The sequence below is a fragment of the Eulemur rufifrons genome, chromosome 7 (genome assembly GCF_041146395.1).
Source record: "Eulemur rufifrons isolate Redbay chromosome 7, OSU_ERuf_1, whole genome shotgun sequence".
Lineage (NCBI taxonomy): Eukaryota > Metazoa > Chordata > Mammalia > Primates > Lemuridae > Eulemur > Eulemur rufifrons.
In genome coordinates, this window is record NC_090989.1 from 158,309,477 (window position 1) to 158,326,139 (window position 16,663).

General features: G+C 45.0%; 1 protein-coding gene across 1 annotated transcript in view; it reads left to right on the forward strand.

The window, feature by feature from the left end:
* The first annotated feature begins 8,163 nt into the window (after window positions 1-8,163).
* Window positions 8,164-16,663, forward strand: part of CACNA2D3 (calcium voltage-gated channel auxiliary subunit alpha2delta 3) — an 850,367-nt gene continuing 841,867 nt past the window's right edge. The window contains exons 1-2 of the mRNA XM_069473712.1: window positions 8,164-8,452; window positions 9,115-9,196. Of these exons, the coding sequence (XP_069329813.1) occupies window positions 8,331-8,452; window positions 9,115-9,196 (204 nt within the window). The 5' untranslated portion in view covers window positions 8,164-8,330. The remainder of the gene's footprint in view (window positions 8,453-9,114; window positions 9,197-16,663) is intronic.

Below are 16,663 nucleotides of genomic sequence, written 5' to 3' on the forward strand. Positions count from 1 at the left end.
TTAGGGAGAGGCGTGAACTCTCAGGCGATTGTGATTTCTGGCATCTGCTAATGCTGGGACCCTCACCACTCGCGCTCTGTCATTCTGTCCGACCATCCTCAGGGCAGCTTCTGCATCACCTGCTCCTTTGGGCAGCTTTTACTTATATTTTGTAGTCTGTAGACTATATCTGCTTTTAAGTGTTCAAGAAAATGGAGTTTGTGGATTTCTTTTTAACATCTTCATTGCTTTTTTATGATTTCTCTGAAAAAGGAAAAAAACCTGACCCGACAGAGCCATGTCCATACCAGCAGTCTGTGTGTTCTCTGTGGGTCTAGTCACCATTCATAGCTTCACAGAGACTGAGCACAGTAAGTACATCACAGTTTGTTATTGTAAATGCAGCTTTTGGGTCTCAATTTTTATAATTAATCTGCAGACAAAGCCTGGAAGATGGACTTATGAAATAAAATGTAAACATTATAAATCTTGACAATGCAAACATTGTTATATATTTGCCAAATATTCAGATTTGAAGTAGAGATAGTATAGAAGGGAGCAGTAGACAAATCTGAAAGTCCTCTTTCATTGTGGGGTGTCCGAGGACACTGGCTAACTCAGCATGGGAGAATAAAGTTAATAAACCCACTGGACAGTAAACTCCAGGAGGGCAAAGACTGCTTCATACACTCTCTCACCCTTAGCATTTAGAACCACACTTGCACATGGTAAGGGCATCATGAAGATGGCTAAATTGATGACTAAGTAAATTAAAAAGTAGAAATATAAAATATTATTTGAAATTACAATGATAACCACAAAAGGAACAAAAAACAGAATGGAGACATTTGAAAAATTTTTGTGGTTTATATGTATTCATTGATAATAACTATTTTAATGCATTAGATTGTTATTATATAGATATATATTATTTTTTGATCACTGTGTTTTTTAAGGTTATGAGCCCTGTAGGAATTGCTCCATTTTTAATAGCATCATTTTTGAATAGCAGCATAATATGCCATGAATCAACCATGATAAATTTAACCAATACCCCATTTTTTGGGCAGGTAAATGGTTTATTAGTCTATTATAGACAATAGTATGATAAATATTCTTATAGCTAGATATTTTATGCTTACGATTATTTCATTAAGGTAAGTTCTTAAAGTTAGAATTTGCAATGGATTTGAAAAATATTGATGAAATGATATTATAATTTTGATTCATATGCTAAAGAACAAGTTTGTCAAATGAATTTTAATTATTCCAATGAGTTTGGCTTAGGCCCATATACCTTAACTGCAAAGATTTCTCCTTAAATATATGATTACTGAAGATCTACTATAGAAAAATGGCCATGTTTATTTGACAACTTAGAATATTTGAATAATTAGGCTAACTAAAGTAATTTTTATTTACCTTATTTAAAAATTGGCCTATTTCTGGAAGTGTAGCCTACTAAATGGTGTGAGAGGCTGCTGAGTGGCACTGGGGAGGCTGACCTGGGTGAGATGTTGAGGGGGTGAACAGCCGGGGGGGGGGGAAGAGGTCTCCACATATATTCGAAACCTGGTTATTTCATAAAAAATTTAAAATATTATGTTTTATATTATCTTTATTGCAGTATATGATCTTTATTACAAAACTAATATAGCAGAAAATAATTTTATTTTTTGATTATTAATATTCTTGGCATTTAAATACCTTATGTCCCCAAAACATGGCCATTAACAAAATATTTTAATGTATTAATATAATAGATATTTTCACTACTGAAATTCAGTATTTTATAAATAGTTGTTATCAGTGAAAAACAACTCAATAGGGAGAAAGCCACAAATGCATGCACTGTGAGGTCAGGAGGCACTGCCAGGGCCACCCTGCCTGGCCTGGGCCTGCTAATGACGTTTCTCAGCTTTAAAGACATGTGTCACTTCTCCCTGGTAGGACAGCCATTCTAGTCCTGAGGAGCGACCTCTTCTTCCCGGGTGGCTCACTAGTGTGGATTGGTCTTCCTTTCCTCCCACATCATGATTTTAGAAACAGGTGATCACACGTAAATCATCCTTTTGGAACATCTGTGTTGTTTGGATGTTTTGCATGTTAATACTTCCAGATATACCATCTTCTACTCTACATGCTTTCTTGTAAAGATTCCTCTGATAGCCTAAAAAAAACCAGTCTTCAATATGGCGTTTTTACAGTGTTTTTAAACTTTCAAGACGTCTTCCTTATCTCTCCTTCTTTCTTCAACTGGCATCCTCCCACAGAGATGTAACTGAGGATTCTCTTCAGAGAAACAGTTTCCCTGGTTCCCTTTTTCTTGGCAAATCTAGTGTTTTTTAAAAGGCTCTGTGTCTAGGGTGAGGTGGAAGCCACAGCCTAGGAAGAATGGGAGGAGGCAGGACCTTTGGAGAAAGGAGTTCCAAGCGGGCATCCCTCCCGGACATTCAGCTGATGTGTTTTGAGTCCCCACAATATTGAAGGCCCTGCTGAAGACACTGTGGTCACACGATGAAGAAGACGGACACATCCCATCCAGCAGGGGAGGCACAGTGTAAATAAGTAGTGATAGCTGCTAGGAAGAATTACGAAGCAAGGAAAGCACAGAGGGGTATGTGTGTGTGTGGGTGTGCATGCCTGTGTGTTTCTGTTTTACCTGGGGGGATCAGGGAAGTTCTCCCCACACAGGGGCCTTTTGAGCAGAGACCCGAATTCAGTGAGAAACAGCCATGGGGCAACCTGGGAGAAGAGTGATCCAGGCAGGGGGCACAGCACAGGTGAAGGCCTGGAGTGGGAGCAAGCTCCGCTTGTTGAGGGAACCCCAAGCAGATGGGTAGAGCAAGGCAAGCAAGGGAGAGAGGGATGGAGAGGGAGGCTGGAGGAGTAGCTGAGGACCTTGAGTGCCCTGGTAAGGGGGTCTGCATTTTAATTTAAAACAGAAGTCATTGGAGGATTTCGAGCAGGGCAGTGCTTAGGGTCTGAGTTTTGTTTTTAAAAAGATGGCTCTGGCTACTGTGGGAGGAAAGGATGCATTTGAAGGGGACAAAAGGAGAAGGAATGACCCGTTAGGCCTCCGTTACAGGAGTGTGGGGATGAAATGATAGAGGTCTGGGTCAGGCAGCTGTGGGGGTGGAGGGAAGGGTTCCACGTGGCTTTGGCACACCGAGGCCGAGGGAGAGCCAGAGCTGTACCCCAGGTACGAAAAGTTTTGCTGCATTTGCAGGATGAAGGAAATAAATAATGTTTGTTACTTATTTCATCGTCCTATGTCTGTATTTGGCTCTGTTATTATCCATCTTTTGCTGTTGAGAAAAGGGTGGTTCAGAGAGGTTACGTAACTTGCCCAGTATCTCACAGGAAGGATGAAGGTACGCCATGACATGAACATAGGTTCCTTTGACCCCAAAGCCCATGCTGTCCTCAAGCTCTACCCTTCTTGTATGAGAAGCCCTGTTCTTGCAAAAAGTGCTCCACGGCCACTGGCATCAGAATCCTCCAAGGAGCTGATTAGAAATATAGATCACCACCCCACCCCCGCCCTAACTTGGACTTCCTGAATCAGGGCCTCCGAGCATTTGAGAATCACTTCAGTAGCAGACCAAGGATTTTAAGTGTCTCTCACATTTCACTCTAATGTCTGCTCCCTCTCCTCCAGCCCAGGCCCAATATCTGAACTGTTACAAAAGCTATTGAAATCTATATTCGTATTGTTTTGAATAAGTAATATACTCACATGGTTCAGAAATCAAAATGATTTAAAATGATGTACATAGTGAAATGGCACTCTTATTCCTGTCTCCATCTCCTCAGTTCCCCCAATTTCTCAACAGAGAATAAATACTAGTAGTTTCTCGTGTATCTTCCATTGCTTCTTTAAGCAAATGCAAATGTACATTCTTATTTTCCTCCTTGCTTACACAAAGGTAGCACACCATATATGCTGTCATGTACTTTGTTTTTAAAAATTTTTTAATCTACCCTAGAGATCTTTTCACATCTATATGTATAAACCATCCTCATTTTAAAAAATAGCTGCAGAATATTCTATTGCACCAGTTTCTTTAACCAATCGTGACCTGATAGCCGGTTGGGTTGTTTCCAGTCTTCTGCTCTTGGCTACGGTGCAGAGATGAATAACTGCATATGTATGTCATTTAGTAACTGTAAGATAAATTCCCAGAAGAGGAATTGCCAAGTCAAAAGTTAAAGCATTTGCCTTTTTTGCTTCCCCATGGGCAGCATCCCAACCTTTTAGCTGGTGTCCATTTTGCAATAGATCTTTACCTAGTTAGACTCAGCACCTCTTTGCTATCCTGATAAGAAATTCTGAGACAATAGAATCTACTTCAAGTCTGAGTTTAAAAAAAATCAATATGATGCCTTATTTGTTAATATCAGAGAGAAATAAAAGTAATTTATAATAAAATAAGAAGTATTTCACTATGTGATATGCTTGTACAAAATTAACTGCCAGATCTAATGAAGTCATTAGATGCTTGTGCCTATGTGCAGACTGACTGTGAATGCCACACCCCAAATGCAGACGGATACAGGTGTGTGTGTTGGTGACTTAGGACCTGTGAGCACAGTTGCTGTTGGAGATTTTCCAAAATGGAAAAAAGCAAACAAACAGACTCCATCCATCCAACTAACTAGACAACAAACTTCTTGGTAAGGTTCTTAACAAAATAGAAGACAACTTTCCCTTTATTTATATATTAGTTGCATTCCTAGAAAATTCAGTGTTTATTAAAAAGCTATGCAAAAACTTTTTATTTATATATAAAATGGATTTAGGTTCTAGATTCAGGGGCTTATATGTGGGCTTTTCTCCTACCTGAATGTCCAGTGGGGCACTTGAAAGTCCTGTGAGACATGAGACAGTTCTTTTGTGTGGCACTGTCCTGCCCCCATCCACTAAATGCCAGGACTTGAAATCATTGTGCAAACAGAAAAGTCCCGACTGTTCAAAATGTCCCAAGGGGTAATGCCCTCTCCTGCCCTGAGAACCTCTGCTCTGGGGCTTCCAGAGTGGAGATCTTTAAGTGGCTGTGTGTCTTTGGACAAATGACTAAACCCTTCTGGGCCTCATTGCCCTTCTCTACAGTATGGGACTAGATAGCTTAGAGATCCCTTTCAGCACTGGATTTTGTAATTCTGGAAAGAATATCAGAGTAAGTGGTAGGACCCCAAATATTTTTGATAGTTTGAGTTCTGAATTTATTAATATCAGGTAGTTAAAAAAATTTTATTTTTGAGATCATAGCCAATGCTTAGGGGAATCCATCTTAAATGTAATGTGTATAATGTTCTGCTTAAGATGGTCTGTGTGACAGTTATACACGGTCAAAATGCTATCCTCCCAGGAGTGTGACTCCCTGTGCCCCAGGCTCCTCTCCTCCCCCCCTCTTTTTTTTTTAAAGACAGGGTCTCACTCTGTTGTCCAGGCTGGAGTGCTGTGGTATCATCATAGCTCACTGCAGCCTCGAAGTTCTGGCCTGAGCTCAAGTGATCCTCCTGCCTCAGCCTCCCAAGTAGCTGGAACTAAAGGCGTGCACCACAACACCTGGCTGATTTTTCTTTTTTTTTGTAGAGACAGGGTCTTGCTATGTTGCTCAGGCTCGTCTCCAACTCCTGGTCGTAAGTGATCCTCCCATGTTGGCTTCCCAAAGTGCTGGGATTATAAGTGTTTGCCACCATGTGGGCCTACGGGTCTCCTCTCCCTGCTACGCTCTAGTTGCCTTGAGACAACTTTAAGGTTACCTGTGTCAGGCTGGCAGAGCATAATGACTTCATTATCAAAAGTCTTCATGACTCTGGTGCCCAAGTGGCCTTCAACATAGTCCAGCAGTCAAGTGGCTGTTTAAATATGACTAAGCTGTATTATTTTGCTGTATCTCAATTTTCCCAACAGTTAATAGACATAACAATAGTATGGATGTCCTGGGCACTTTTTCTTGATACAGAATACTATTGATCCTTTGTCAACGTATATAATTATTTATCATTATGTTTTTGGAGTAAAGGCCGTCTCCCTCTTAGTGTATAAACTGTGGGGCAGGTTGTCCGATTGTGCACTACTGGCTTCCGAGCACATCCTAGGGTACCTATCAATGGAAAAGAACTGGCAATTATTGGCTGCAGGAGTGAGCGCACGAAGGCTGTTATATAGATACGCAGAGGTTACGGATGAAGTCTTACTAATAAGGGTTAGTGTGCACTCATTCGCTCACTCATGCGTTCCTTTAAAAAGAATGCTACTGTGTTCTGACAGGAAAATACATTTTCTCCCAACCCCCAATTTGAGCGTCAAAGCCATCTAGACCACTTGCCTCGGGGTCAGGCCGTGCTTGGCTCGGTTTGGGAAGGGCTGGCATGCTTCCATAGGCGGGAGGTGTGCACAGAAGCGGAGAATTCATTATAACCGGTTAGTCATCCGTAGAAATGGTAGACACAGCCCGTGGGCGGGGCGCACCTGGCGCTCCCTGGGTGGGGCCTGTTCCCTCGCTTCGCCCAGAGGTAGAAGTGCGACTGTCCGGAGCCCATGGGAGCCCGGGGTCTACTAGCACTCTTAAAAAGCACCAATAGCCCCTTGGCGGCAGTCCTCACCCTTTGCAGCCAACTCAGATCAAGCCCAGCATCTGCAGGGGTAACTTTTTCCAGGGACTGCTGGGCAGGCGAGCTGACCTGGATCCCAGCCCGACTCCCCCCAGCGGAAGCTGGAGCCTACCCTTCCTCAAGTCCCTGCAACCTGACGGTGCTGAGGCCATAGGCGGGTGACCTGGCAGAACGCAAAGCCCCTGTAGCAAAAAGGCATGCAAATAAGGAGAACCCAGGCGGCGGCGCGCTGGGAAAGCCGGCGACGTTAGGAGCTCCCGGGTCACCCGAGTTGCACTTGGCCGGGAGAGGATGACTCAGCCTCACTCCGGTCGGTCTTTACCGGCAGCCCGCGCAAGGGCCCCACAAAGTTCCCAGTCACACCTCAGATCTCTCACAGGGGCGAGGGGCTCTGAAAGCGGGGTTCCGGGGTAGGCGGTGGCGAGAAAGGCCGCAGGGAAGCCAGGTTCCCCGGGCGCCCAGGGGTTTCCCCGGCTGCCTTTCACCTTGCCCCTCCCTCTGCCGGCGGCCAGAAGGCGCCTCCGCCTACTCTCGGCTGCCTCCTGCCCAGGGGGGTGGGGGCCGCAGTGGGGAGCAGGTGACCCTCCGGGCTCAGAGGAATCTTGTATCCCAAAATCTACTGTGTCCGCCGGTCAGGATCGACTCGGCGCCGCATTTGCTTCCTCTCCCAGTCTTGACATCCTGGCCACCGCCATTCGCCGCAGCCGTGCGGACCCCGAGCCTCAGCCCGCTAGAGCGCGAGCTGCTCGGAAGCCCCGGGCCCGAGCTCGGGCGCGCCAGGGGCGGCTGCGCTGCGGGCAGATGCCGGGAGCCCGCGCTCGTGCGCCCGCGCCGCGGTAGCAGCGCCGCCCTCCGTGCTTTCCCCTGTTGGGCGCTGCGGCCGGAGGAGCGGCTGCGGGCGGTCACGCAGCAGTGCCCACGCCAGAGCCCCGGAGCCCCCAGTCCCACCTCTAGCCCGTTCTGCCCCACGTGCGACCCCGTCAGCAGCCGCGAGCCCGAGCTACTTCCTCAGACTTTTGCTTCTTCCCTCGCTTCCTTCCTTCAGGAAAATTGTGCGGCGGGGGTGGGGGTCGCACCACCTCCGGGCTCCGCAGCACCCAACCCCGCTGCCCCAGACCCGCCCGGCCCAGGGACGGACTGGGCGCTCAGTGCCCGTTCGCTGCCGCCACTAGCAAAGTGCGGAGCGCCGCGCTCGGTTCTCGGCCTCCCTCCTGCGCCCCCAACCCCCACCCTGGCTTGGGTCACGGGGGCTCGGGGACGGCCCGGGGCCAGCACGAGAGTCGCGCCCGCGGTGGCGGACTGCGGAGTTGTAAAGAACTCAGCGGCCGCAGTGGGCCGGGCGGGGCAGGGCGCGCTCCGCCGCGGCCAAGGACACTGGAGTTTGCGAGTCCCCGCCCGCGCGGCGCCTCCCGCCCTCCCGCCGCGGCCCGCCGGACTCCCGGGGCCGCCGAGGCGGGGCCGGGCTGCCGCCGCTGCCACAGGCGCGTCTCTCTGCCTCCTCCCCCTCCCGCCTCCCTCTCCACCTCTCTTCCCTCCCTCCTCCTCTCCGCCCCCCTCCCCGCTCCTTTTTCTGCTCCCCAAGTGAGCCCAGCGCGCGAGAGGCAGGCGGGGCGGCGCGGAGCGGAGCAGAGCAGGCAGCCCAGCGCGCTCGCCCACCGCGCGCTCAGCGCAGCTCCCCGCGGCCGCTCTCGTCGCCGCCGCCGCCGGCGCGTCGGAGGGAGCCCAGCATGGCCGGGCCGGGCTCGCAGCGCCGCGCGTCCCGGGGGGCCTCGGCGCTCCTCGCCGCCGCGCTTCTCTACGCCGCGCTGGGGGACGTGGTGCGCTCGGAGCAGCAGATACCGCTCTCGGTGTAAGTGCCGGGTCCTGCGCCGCGCGGGGAGGGGACTCGGCCGCCCGCGACCCCACTGTGCCCAAGTTTGGGCGCCTGCAGGTGCGGGTGGGCAGGACCTGCCGCGGGCGTCGGCCTCGCCGCTCGCACCTGCCTTTCCGGACCGGCATCGGGCGGCGAGGCTGGGGTGGGATCTTCTTCCCCTTTCCCTCAGGTTGGCGCGTGAGACCTGGATGCTCACCTCTAGTGACAGCACCAACTTTGGAGCCTGTTTACTGAATCCAACTTCCACGGGCCGCTTAATTACCCCCTCTTGGTTATCTTGTCACCCCACTTATCTTTTGGGAGGGGGATGGGTGGATTTCCTCTGACTAGTGTTTGCCAAGTGATGGTCGACTCCTCAGGTAATAACTCAAATGAGACCCGGTTGTCTTTTTAGAGAGCCTGGGAGACTTTGCGCAGTCTGAACTCTGTGACCCTCCTCGGGCCCCCTCCCGCGCTGCGCTCTGCAGTTTGGTGCTGGCAGTTTCTGCTAAGGCGCTTTTTCTATCTTTTTTTTTTTTTTTCTTTTCTTTAATGTTGTATCGCCCTGCTCCTTCAGCCACAGCCCCATGCGTGCGTGTGCGTGCGTGTTGACTGTGAAACGAGTGTTACATTTTTCCCTGTGCCCTTTCTCCCAATAGGGTGAAGCTCTGGGCCTCGGCTTTTGGTGGGGAGATAAAATCCATTGCTGCTAAGTACTCCGGCTCCCAGCTTCTGCAAAAGGTAAGGTTTCAGTGGTGGCAGGAAACGATGATTTTTCCAGCACAGAAAATGGAGGCAGTTTTAGTTTTCCAAACAAACGTGAGCCCGGAGCAGCCTCAGTTATCAGGGGAGTCTCTGATTCCCCGGTTTCTTGGCATTGTACTGTGCAGTGACTTCTCCCTACCAACCGGTTATTTTTAGATGACACTTGCTTCTAAACACAAAGAAAAGCAGGATACTCACTCGCACTGTCCTGGCTGGGGCTCGGAAACTGAGTGTTTTTGCATGGCTCTCCTCTCAGTGTCGGTATTGCTGCTTCTGTGCGAGAGCAGATGCTCCCTCGGCCAAAAAATGCTAACTTCATCCAAGGGGCAGACTCAGTGCCTATTTTATGATGCCTTTCACCTTTCATTGGAGGCGTGGGGTTCAGTGTCAGAGAAAGACGCTGCACTATTGTTTGTCATCCCTGCAGTTGTACAATCCCATTATTCCCCAATCATCTAGACCCAGGGCTGGGATGCATTACATCATTACAGATAAGGAGAATGAATGTGGTTATCTTTCCACTCAGCTGCACTGCTGGGTAATAACCTATGAGAGTAGTCCACAAACTTAAGAAATTGGTCTGCGTTCATATAATTCTGGAGAGTAATGAGAATGGAGAATTGATTATTAGGCTTTTATCAGAAGCTGCATCAATTTTAATTCAAACAGGCAGCATTATGCTTAAAATTACATTGTGAGATATGTGGTCCTTTCTTCTCCCCTCCAAGAAATAAAGAAAAAATGGGATGAGGAGGAGAAATTAGAGGGGTTAAAATAATTTCAAGTTAGTAAATCAACGGGATTAATTGAAATATTCTCTTGATGATCAAAAATAAAATTGGCCTGTAGGGGATTATTCTCTGAAAATGGGTACAAACAGCTTAAACTGTTAAGTTAACTTTTAAGCATTTTTAAATGTGTTTTTTGGGCCAATGTACCATATGTGTTATGCATGCTGCCTGGTAACCAAGTACGTATTTTATTTATGGCATTCCACTTCAGAGAGTAGCATTTTTGGGGACATTACATGAAACAGTTTGTCACTTGAAATCCAAATATCGTAATAAAGCGTCAGCCCACAATGGAATGACAGAAGTTATTTTGGCTTAAAAATTGCCGGTAGCCATATTCCTTGAAACCATGGAAAGACAATTTGCTTAACTCTGTTTTTTGGGAAGGAGTTCATTGAATTATAGGCAATTGATAAAAACTTGAGGCTACAGTATGTGTTTTATGGAAGATGATAATTTACGTACCTGTGACCCACCTCAGAGCTTATAGGAATTGCCTCTTTCTCTAGTATTCTTTTAATCTGGATCAGTCCATATTTTGCTTTGGCATTTTGCCCATGTGTCAGATGTTTTATGTGAAGAGTTCTGGATTGTGGCATTGCCTGTGTATTTTCCTTATGTTTTTAAAGACGAGAATGTTTTGTGTAACTTTAAAGAAATATTTCTCATTTGCATGTTGTAGTTGTAGCAACTCTGAAAGAATCTCTTCAGAGCCTATGAATGTTTTTTTGGTTGTGCTTACGAACCTTTTATCTCATATTTTGTAGGAGCACATGAAATATGTTTTTTCCTTCTCTCTGAAGTTAACACACACGCACAAAACCCCATCAACCCTATTATTGGCTACTCTATAACAGCAAATTGGAAACAGCTAAAATGCTTCTCTTACCTTCTCATCAGCATCCTTTCTGATAGTGAATTCAGTAGCCTTGCTTTGCTTGCAGCTTGACAATTGTGTAATTATTTCCAGCTGTTTACGGCTTTGTTGTCATTTCTTGCTGCTGCCTGGCATTTTGTAATCTGATGTGAGGGGAAGGTGAGGTGTTGCTTGGGTTAGGTTCCAGGGTGGGTATCTGCCCTCTCACTTGGATTGCAATAATTTGCTGCGTCTGCTGTGAGGGTCCTGGAATATCCATGGCTTTGTGTTGCTTGACAAGGACTCTCATGAGTGATGGGTAGGACATGTTAAACAACTTGGGGAGCATTCTTCAGATCTCTTTTGGCCATCTTGGGGTATTGCCCCACTAAATGTGACTGTATTCTTAAAATTAGCAAAGAACATTGGCTCAGAGAGTTCAGAGTATGAGCAGGAAAAGATCTGAGGTGCTCGAGTGTAGGAGACATAGCATAATTTGGAAAGCAAGGAGGTAATTGCCCCGCTCTTGTTTATTTTCAAGTTTCTGGCCATTTGCTTGAGAAATTACTCCTCTAAGTCAAAACTCTATGTACCCTTCTGTCACATCCTTAATAATTAAGATGCTTTCAAAATGAGTTAGAAAATTTGGTTGGAAAATGCATTAACACTGTGTTAAGGGGACTCAAAGGTGACAATACTATGTTGCGTAATAGACTGTAATTGCACTTTTAAGGCATGGACGTTTAAAGTTGATTTTTAGTTAAGTAAGGTATACCGTGTACCACCATATAATTTTATGTATTTTATGTAGTTTCTCTAATTGGCACTTCATGTTGTGAATCAATGTATGTTGATTTTTAAAATGGGAGTTTAGTCATTTTTGCAACAAGCCATAAACTTTATCAAGTAGTTATTGTGAATATAAGTTAAATAATAACTGGCCATCTATTTTAAGGTGTTTGGAGACTGGGAAAACTGCCATTTTGGTATGTGTTTTTATTAGATAATATAATTTGAGGTAGCAGTATTAGTGACTTCATCAATGTAAACACAAACATTTAACAATGTACCCCATTGTCAGGGCTTCAGAGAGAATATTTCATCATTTGTTTCTGTGTTTAATACTGTGGCTTTCACTACTTTAGCTTATTATGACATATTAGGTATTCCATGCCAGACTTTCCCTATTTTTTCTTCTTTTTGTCTTTGCTGAGCACAGGAATAGCAGCCTATTAGTTCCTTATAAAGAAGATAGTTTTGATTTTATAAAATGCAATAGCCTTGTTTTAACAAAGTCGACTGTTTTCAGTACAGAGTAGAAGATTGTGGGACTTGTGTGTTGGAGTTGAAATTAATCTTGAGGGGTTCGAGGTGTTGTTAGAGAATGGCAGCCCCTGGAAGGGAAGTGTGGGTGTGGTGCTGTGTGCCTTCCTAAGCAGGCAGATTCTGGAGGGGTTTCCATTCACTTCAACTTTTAATTAACTTTCTTATTGACATATTCATGCCAGTATTCAGCTGCCTCTATCTTGCTTCATTTCCCTCAAAGAATGTGTTTTGTTTGGGTTCTTTTGGGGAGGCATAGTTTCATTACCTCTGTATGTTTTTTTAGGACTCAGTGAGAGAAGCATTCTAGTAGGTCTTGGAACCTAGACTGTTAAACTCAAGGGCTCCACACCTCTAACAATCACAATAAAAGGCATTAAACTGGCGTGATTCTCATTTCATTGTCCTTAGGGAGAATTCGGTAGAGGAGCTTGGTTTTTCATTCCATTTAGACCTACATTCAGGGAACTGGAGTTGATAGGAATGAAGGGTTCCAATTACATTTTCCAGAATCATGATGGTAAATACACAGAGGAAATACAGGTAATGTGTGTCTCTACCAATAATGCTAGAAAATAATTGACATTTACCTCGGACGCCTCATGCAGCACTTACCACGCACGCCTGTCTTGAAATGCACAACCAGGTTTTTGTGTTATCAACTATTTACTGAGAGGGCGATTTTAATACATAAAGTTGATGTCTCTTTCCGCAGGACAGAGTCAGCAAAGTAAAAGGTTGGTTCTTTAAGCCATTTTTATAATTATGACTTTTCATCAATGTGGAAATCGATGGACTTTTAAATAATTAAATAGGTGTATTCACTTATCAGGAATTGGGTAGCAGTGCCGTGCTGCCTGTGGGAAGCCTGACACTCTTCAGATTGCTTTTATGGGGGAGGCCCTATTTCACTCACATTTTTGTTGGATAAACACAGTGACTTGCCATCCCCAATGATAAATGCTTTCAACCTATGCTGCCGATGCTCTAATTCCTGGCATCATTTCAAGTTACTGGACTTCTCCTCCGCAGATTATTTTTAAAAGTCTTAAAATCTCTGAAATGGTAGTTTTCAATCTTTCGGGGCAGCGTCTTGGTCTCATTATTCCAATCACCAGGATGGTAGCAGAGCCGGGTAAACCAGAGAGTGTTCAGTCCGTGCATCTTATGCATATATCTAATTGCACTCACACACAGGCACTTGCTAAGTGTTTGTCTGAGCCTCTTTTGTTCGTTGTTGCTTTTTCTTTCTTTCCTTCTTTTTCTCTTTCTTAACATTTCTTTTCTGCCAGATACATTTCTACTTTGCTTTTTCTCTCATTGGGAACTGCTGCCGCCTCTGTTGCTCAGGAGATTGACAGATGCTAGCCAAAATTAAGGGGAAATGAGAACGTAGGCATGGTTTCCTAGTTGGAGGCAAACTTCAAGTTTCTGTTACAATGTGGTTATAATTTTGATTGTATATAATTTTGATCAATATAAATTTGATCACCAGTATGGTGATCTCATGCTGATTTTAATTAATTAGTTCTAATACTAATGTGATTTTTAGGCAAACACATGAATACGAAACCACCGGATAATTACGAAGTCCATTGGGCATGGGCAAGCATGATTAGTGTTTCAAGTTTTTGATGAAGACATGGCTAAGTATCAGGATGAATGAAAGTAAAATAAATGCAAAACCATTACCCCCCTGGCACCTGCAGCCTTTCTCTTTGAATTTTGAAGCACATATTCTCAGAAGTACAAGTTTGGGATTTTAGCCTTTTTCAGTCTCTGATTGAGCTTCAGTTGATGTTCAGTGCTCCCATTTACATTGATCAATAAATGATTTGGTGTGTTGGGCTAACTTAAAGAAGCGTATCCTTTTTTCAGGTCCGCCATTAATCCAGATTTGCCATCATAGATGCCAACAAATGGGCTTTTTCTTTACCCAAGCACACATCCTCTGTCAGAAGTGAGCAGCATTTATTTCAGGAGTCCTCTCCCTCCCCCCAACATCTTTTGTAATCACAGTGCTCATCAAAACAGCCTTCTGAGTTGAGACCCGCAGCATCTTCCTGACAGAGAATTTTAGCAGACTGTGTGTTCCCAGGGCCACTGTGATTTGACTTCTATGACTGAGACTGAGCAAAAAAATCAAATAGATGTTATAAAATACCAGCCTATGAATTAGCATATGAGCTTTTAATGCAATTTTTATACCAGAGATGTAATGGCCTGTGTTTCATCTCGAGTGACTGCTGCAAAGCTTTTGTGTATCATTCAATGAGAAGAAAAGTTCCTAACGTCAGGCTTCTGGCAAAACTGGTAGAATCTTTATCAGCTCTCTTTGGTCCATTAAACAAAACTTAGCTTCTCCTTCAATGGAAGAAAATGATATGAGGAAGAGGAGGGTGCTCCATTTCTTGTGATTTTTTACTGAGTATTTAGTGACTAGCATTCCCCATCTGAGGCTGTTGTTCCTCTAATGTAAAGCCGAACTCCAAGACTCCTCTACCGCTCATTCCTCTGGCCTGTGCTACAACTCACCCTTGGCATATTAGGCATTTGTGAGGCTGATGTGTTTTAGGGGTTTTCTTTTTTTCTTTTTAGAAATGGGGAGTGGGAGGTGGGAGGACGGGAGTGGGAGGCGGGGCCTTTAGGGATTTTCTATGTGTGTAGCCAGCATGTCTACTTTTCAGAAGAAAGTTACTTTACAAGTACAACTTTGAAAAGAGTCCAGTTCATGTCTAATAAATGGTAAACATTTCAATTTCCATTTGCTTTGAACAGCACTCCTTGGGCACTCATTCCAAGGCTATTTACAAAAGGCATTACATTTATAAGGTGTATTAAATTTATATGTTGCATAGCTTCCCAGTTACCCCAAATCAAGATTATGAAAATAAACAACTCAGGAGCCAGACTATTAGTGCACATTTCAAGGCCATATTGGAAAGTAGAGCATCATCTCTTGACAAGGAATAGATGGCCGTTCCTTCACTTTGTGAGCTTCAGAGTATTTATTTTGGCACTTGTTATTGGAAAACAGTACCCTCCCAAGGTTAAAGGGGCTATTATCCATGTAAATGATCTGGACAGGCAAGGTAGGCAAGGCCATAAATGCTACGATTCACAAAACACACCTCAAGTTATCCATTTTAGGTGAAACAACTGCCAGTCGATATTTGAGGCTTGCTTATGTTGTTACCATTATACTTATTAAGCTCGTGTGTGTGTGTCTACGTGTGTGCATGTGTGAGTGCCAATAAAAGTGCATGCTGCTCATCACAGAGCATGCCAGATGCTGCCTGCTGATGGGGAAGACTGTTCTCATCCTCTTGGGCTGCTAGAGAGGCTGGCTTGAGAGAGGGAACCAGGGCACTAGGACAGTCATTCAGTCTACCAGGCACGGATTTACCCAGTGTCTGGAATTTTGTAGGCAGTTGAAAATTTAGGATTTGCTGAGACCAGGACTGGCTACATAATTTATGGGGCCTAGTGCAAAATTCAGAACCCCTTGTTAAAAATTATTAAGAATTTCAGCATGGTGACAGCAGAGCATTAAACCAAGTACAGGGCCCTGGCTACACCTCCTGTGGGACAGGCTGGCCTCATTTTGGCTTGCTTTCTTTCCTGCTGGGTAGCTCATGCTCTCAGCCCCATTCAGTCTAGGAGGCTTCCTTTACCCACCTCTGTTCTGTCTCCAGTGAAATCATTTTCTTATTTTATGAGTAATAGGTCGAGAGCTTGGAGCATTTTCAGAGGTGCACATCTTTAGAGATGCTCTGTTGTTCAAGGAAGGGTCACTGGCCTACAGCAGTGGCATCTGTCTTTTTATCTTTTCTGTATGCATTTCCTTCGTGGCTCTGGGCAAATTGCTTAATCTAATAGTAAAAACAGGTAGCATGCACTCTGTAATTTCTGCATTCCAGGTACTATGATAAGCACTTTACATTTGTCATCCTGTTAAGTTCTCCCAGCCACGCAATGAGACAGGGACTACCATTCATCCCATTTTACAGATTTAGAAGCTGAGGCTTGCATAACATAAGCAGCTTTCCCAAGGTGACTGAGCTCAGCTTCCAGAGTCTGCACACCTGGCCATGGTGCTATATTCCCTCGTTTTTGTGTGATCTTTTTCGATGTCAGTTCCTATTTGAGAAAAAAGTGTGAATAATCCTGTATTTCTCTACCTCACAGTGTTTGGGAGTATTAAAGGAGATAACATCTGGGACATTAATTCAGAAACAAAGCGTGGGATAACAGCTAGGAGGACACACCCTTAGGGTCAGATGGACTTGGCTCTGAGTCCCAGATCTGCCATTTCCTGGCTGAGTCACCTTGAAGTTTAACATTTTTGAACCCGTATCCTTAAATGGGAAAGGATACCAATACCTTCTATCTTCTAGGATGTGATGAAGCTGAAATGAGATAACCTATGCAAAGCACTTAGTACAGTGCCTGGTACATCAAAGGCTCCTGCCA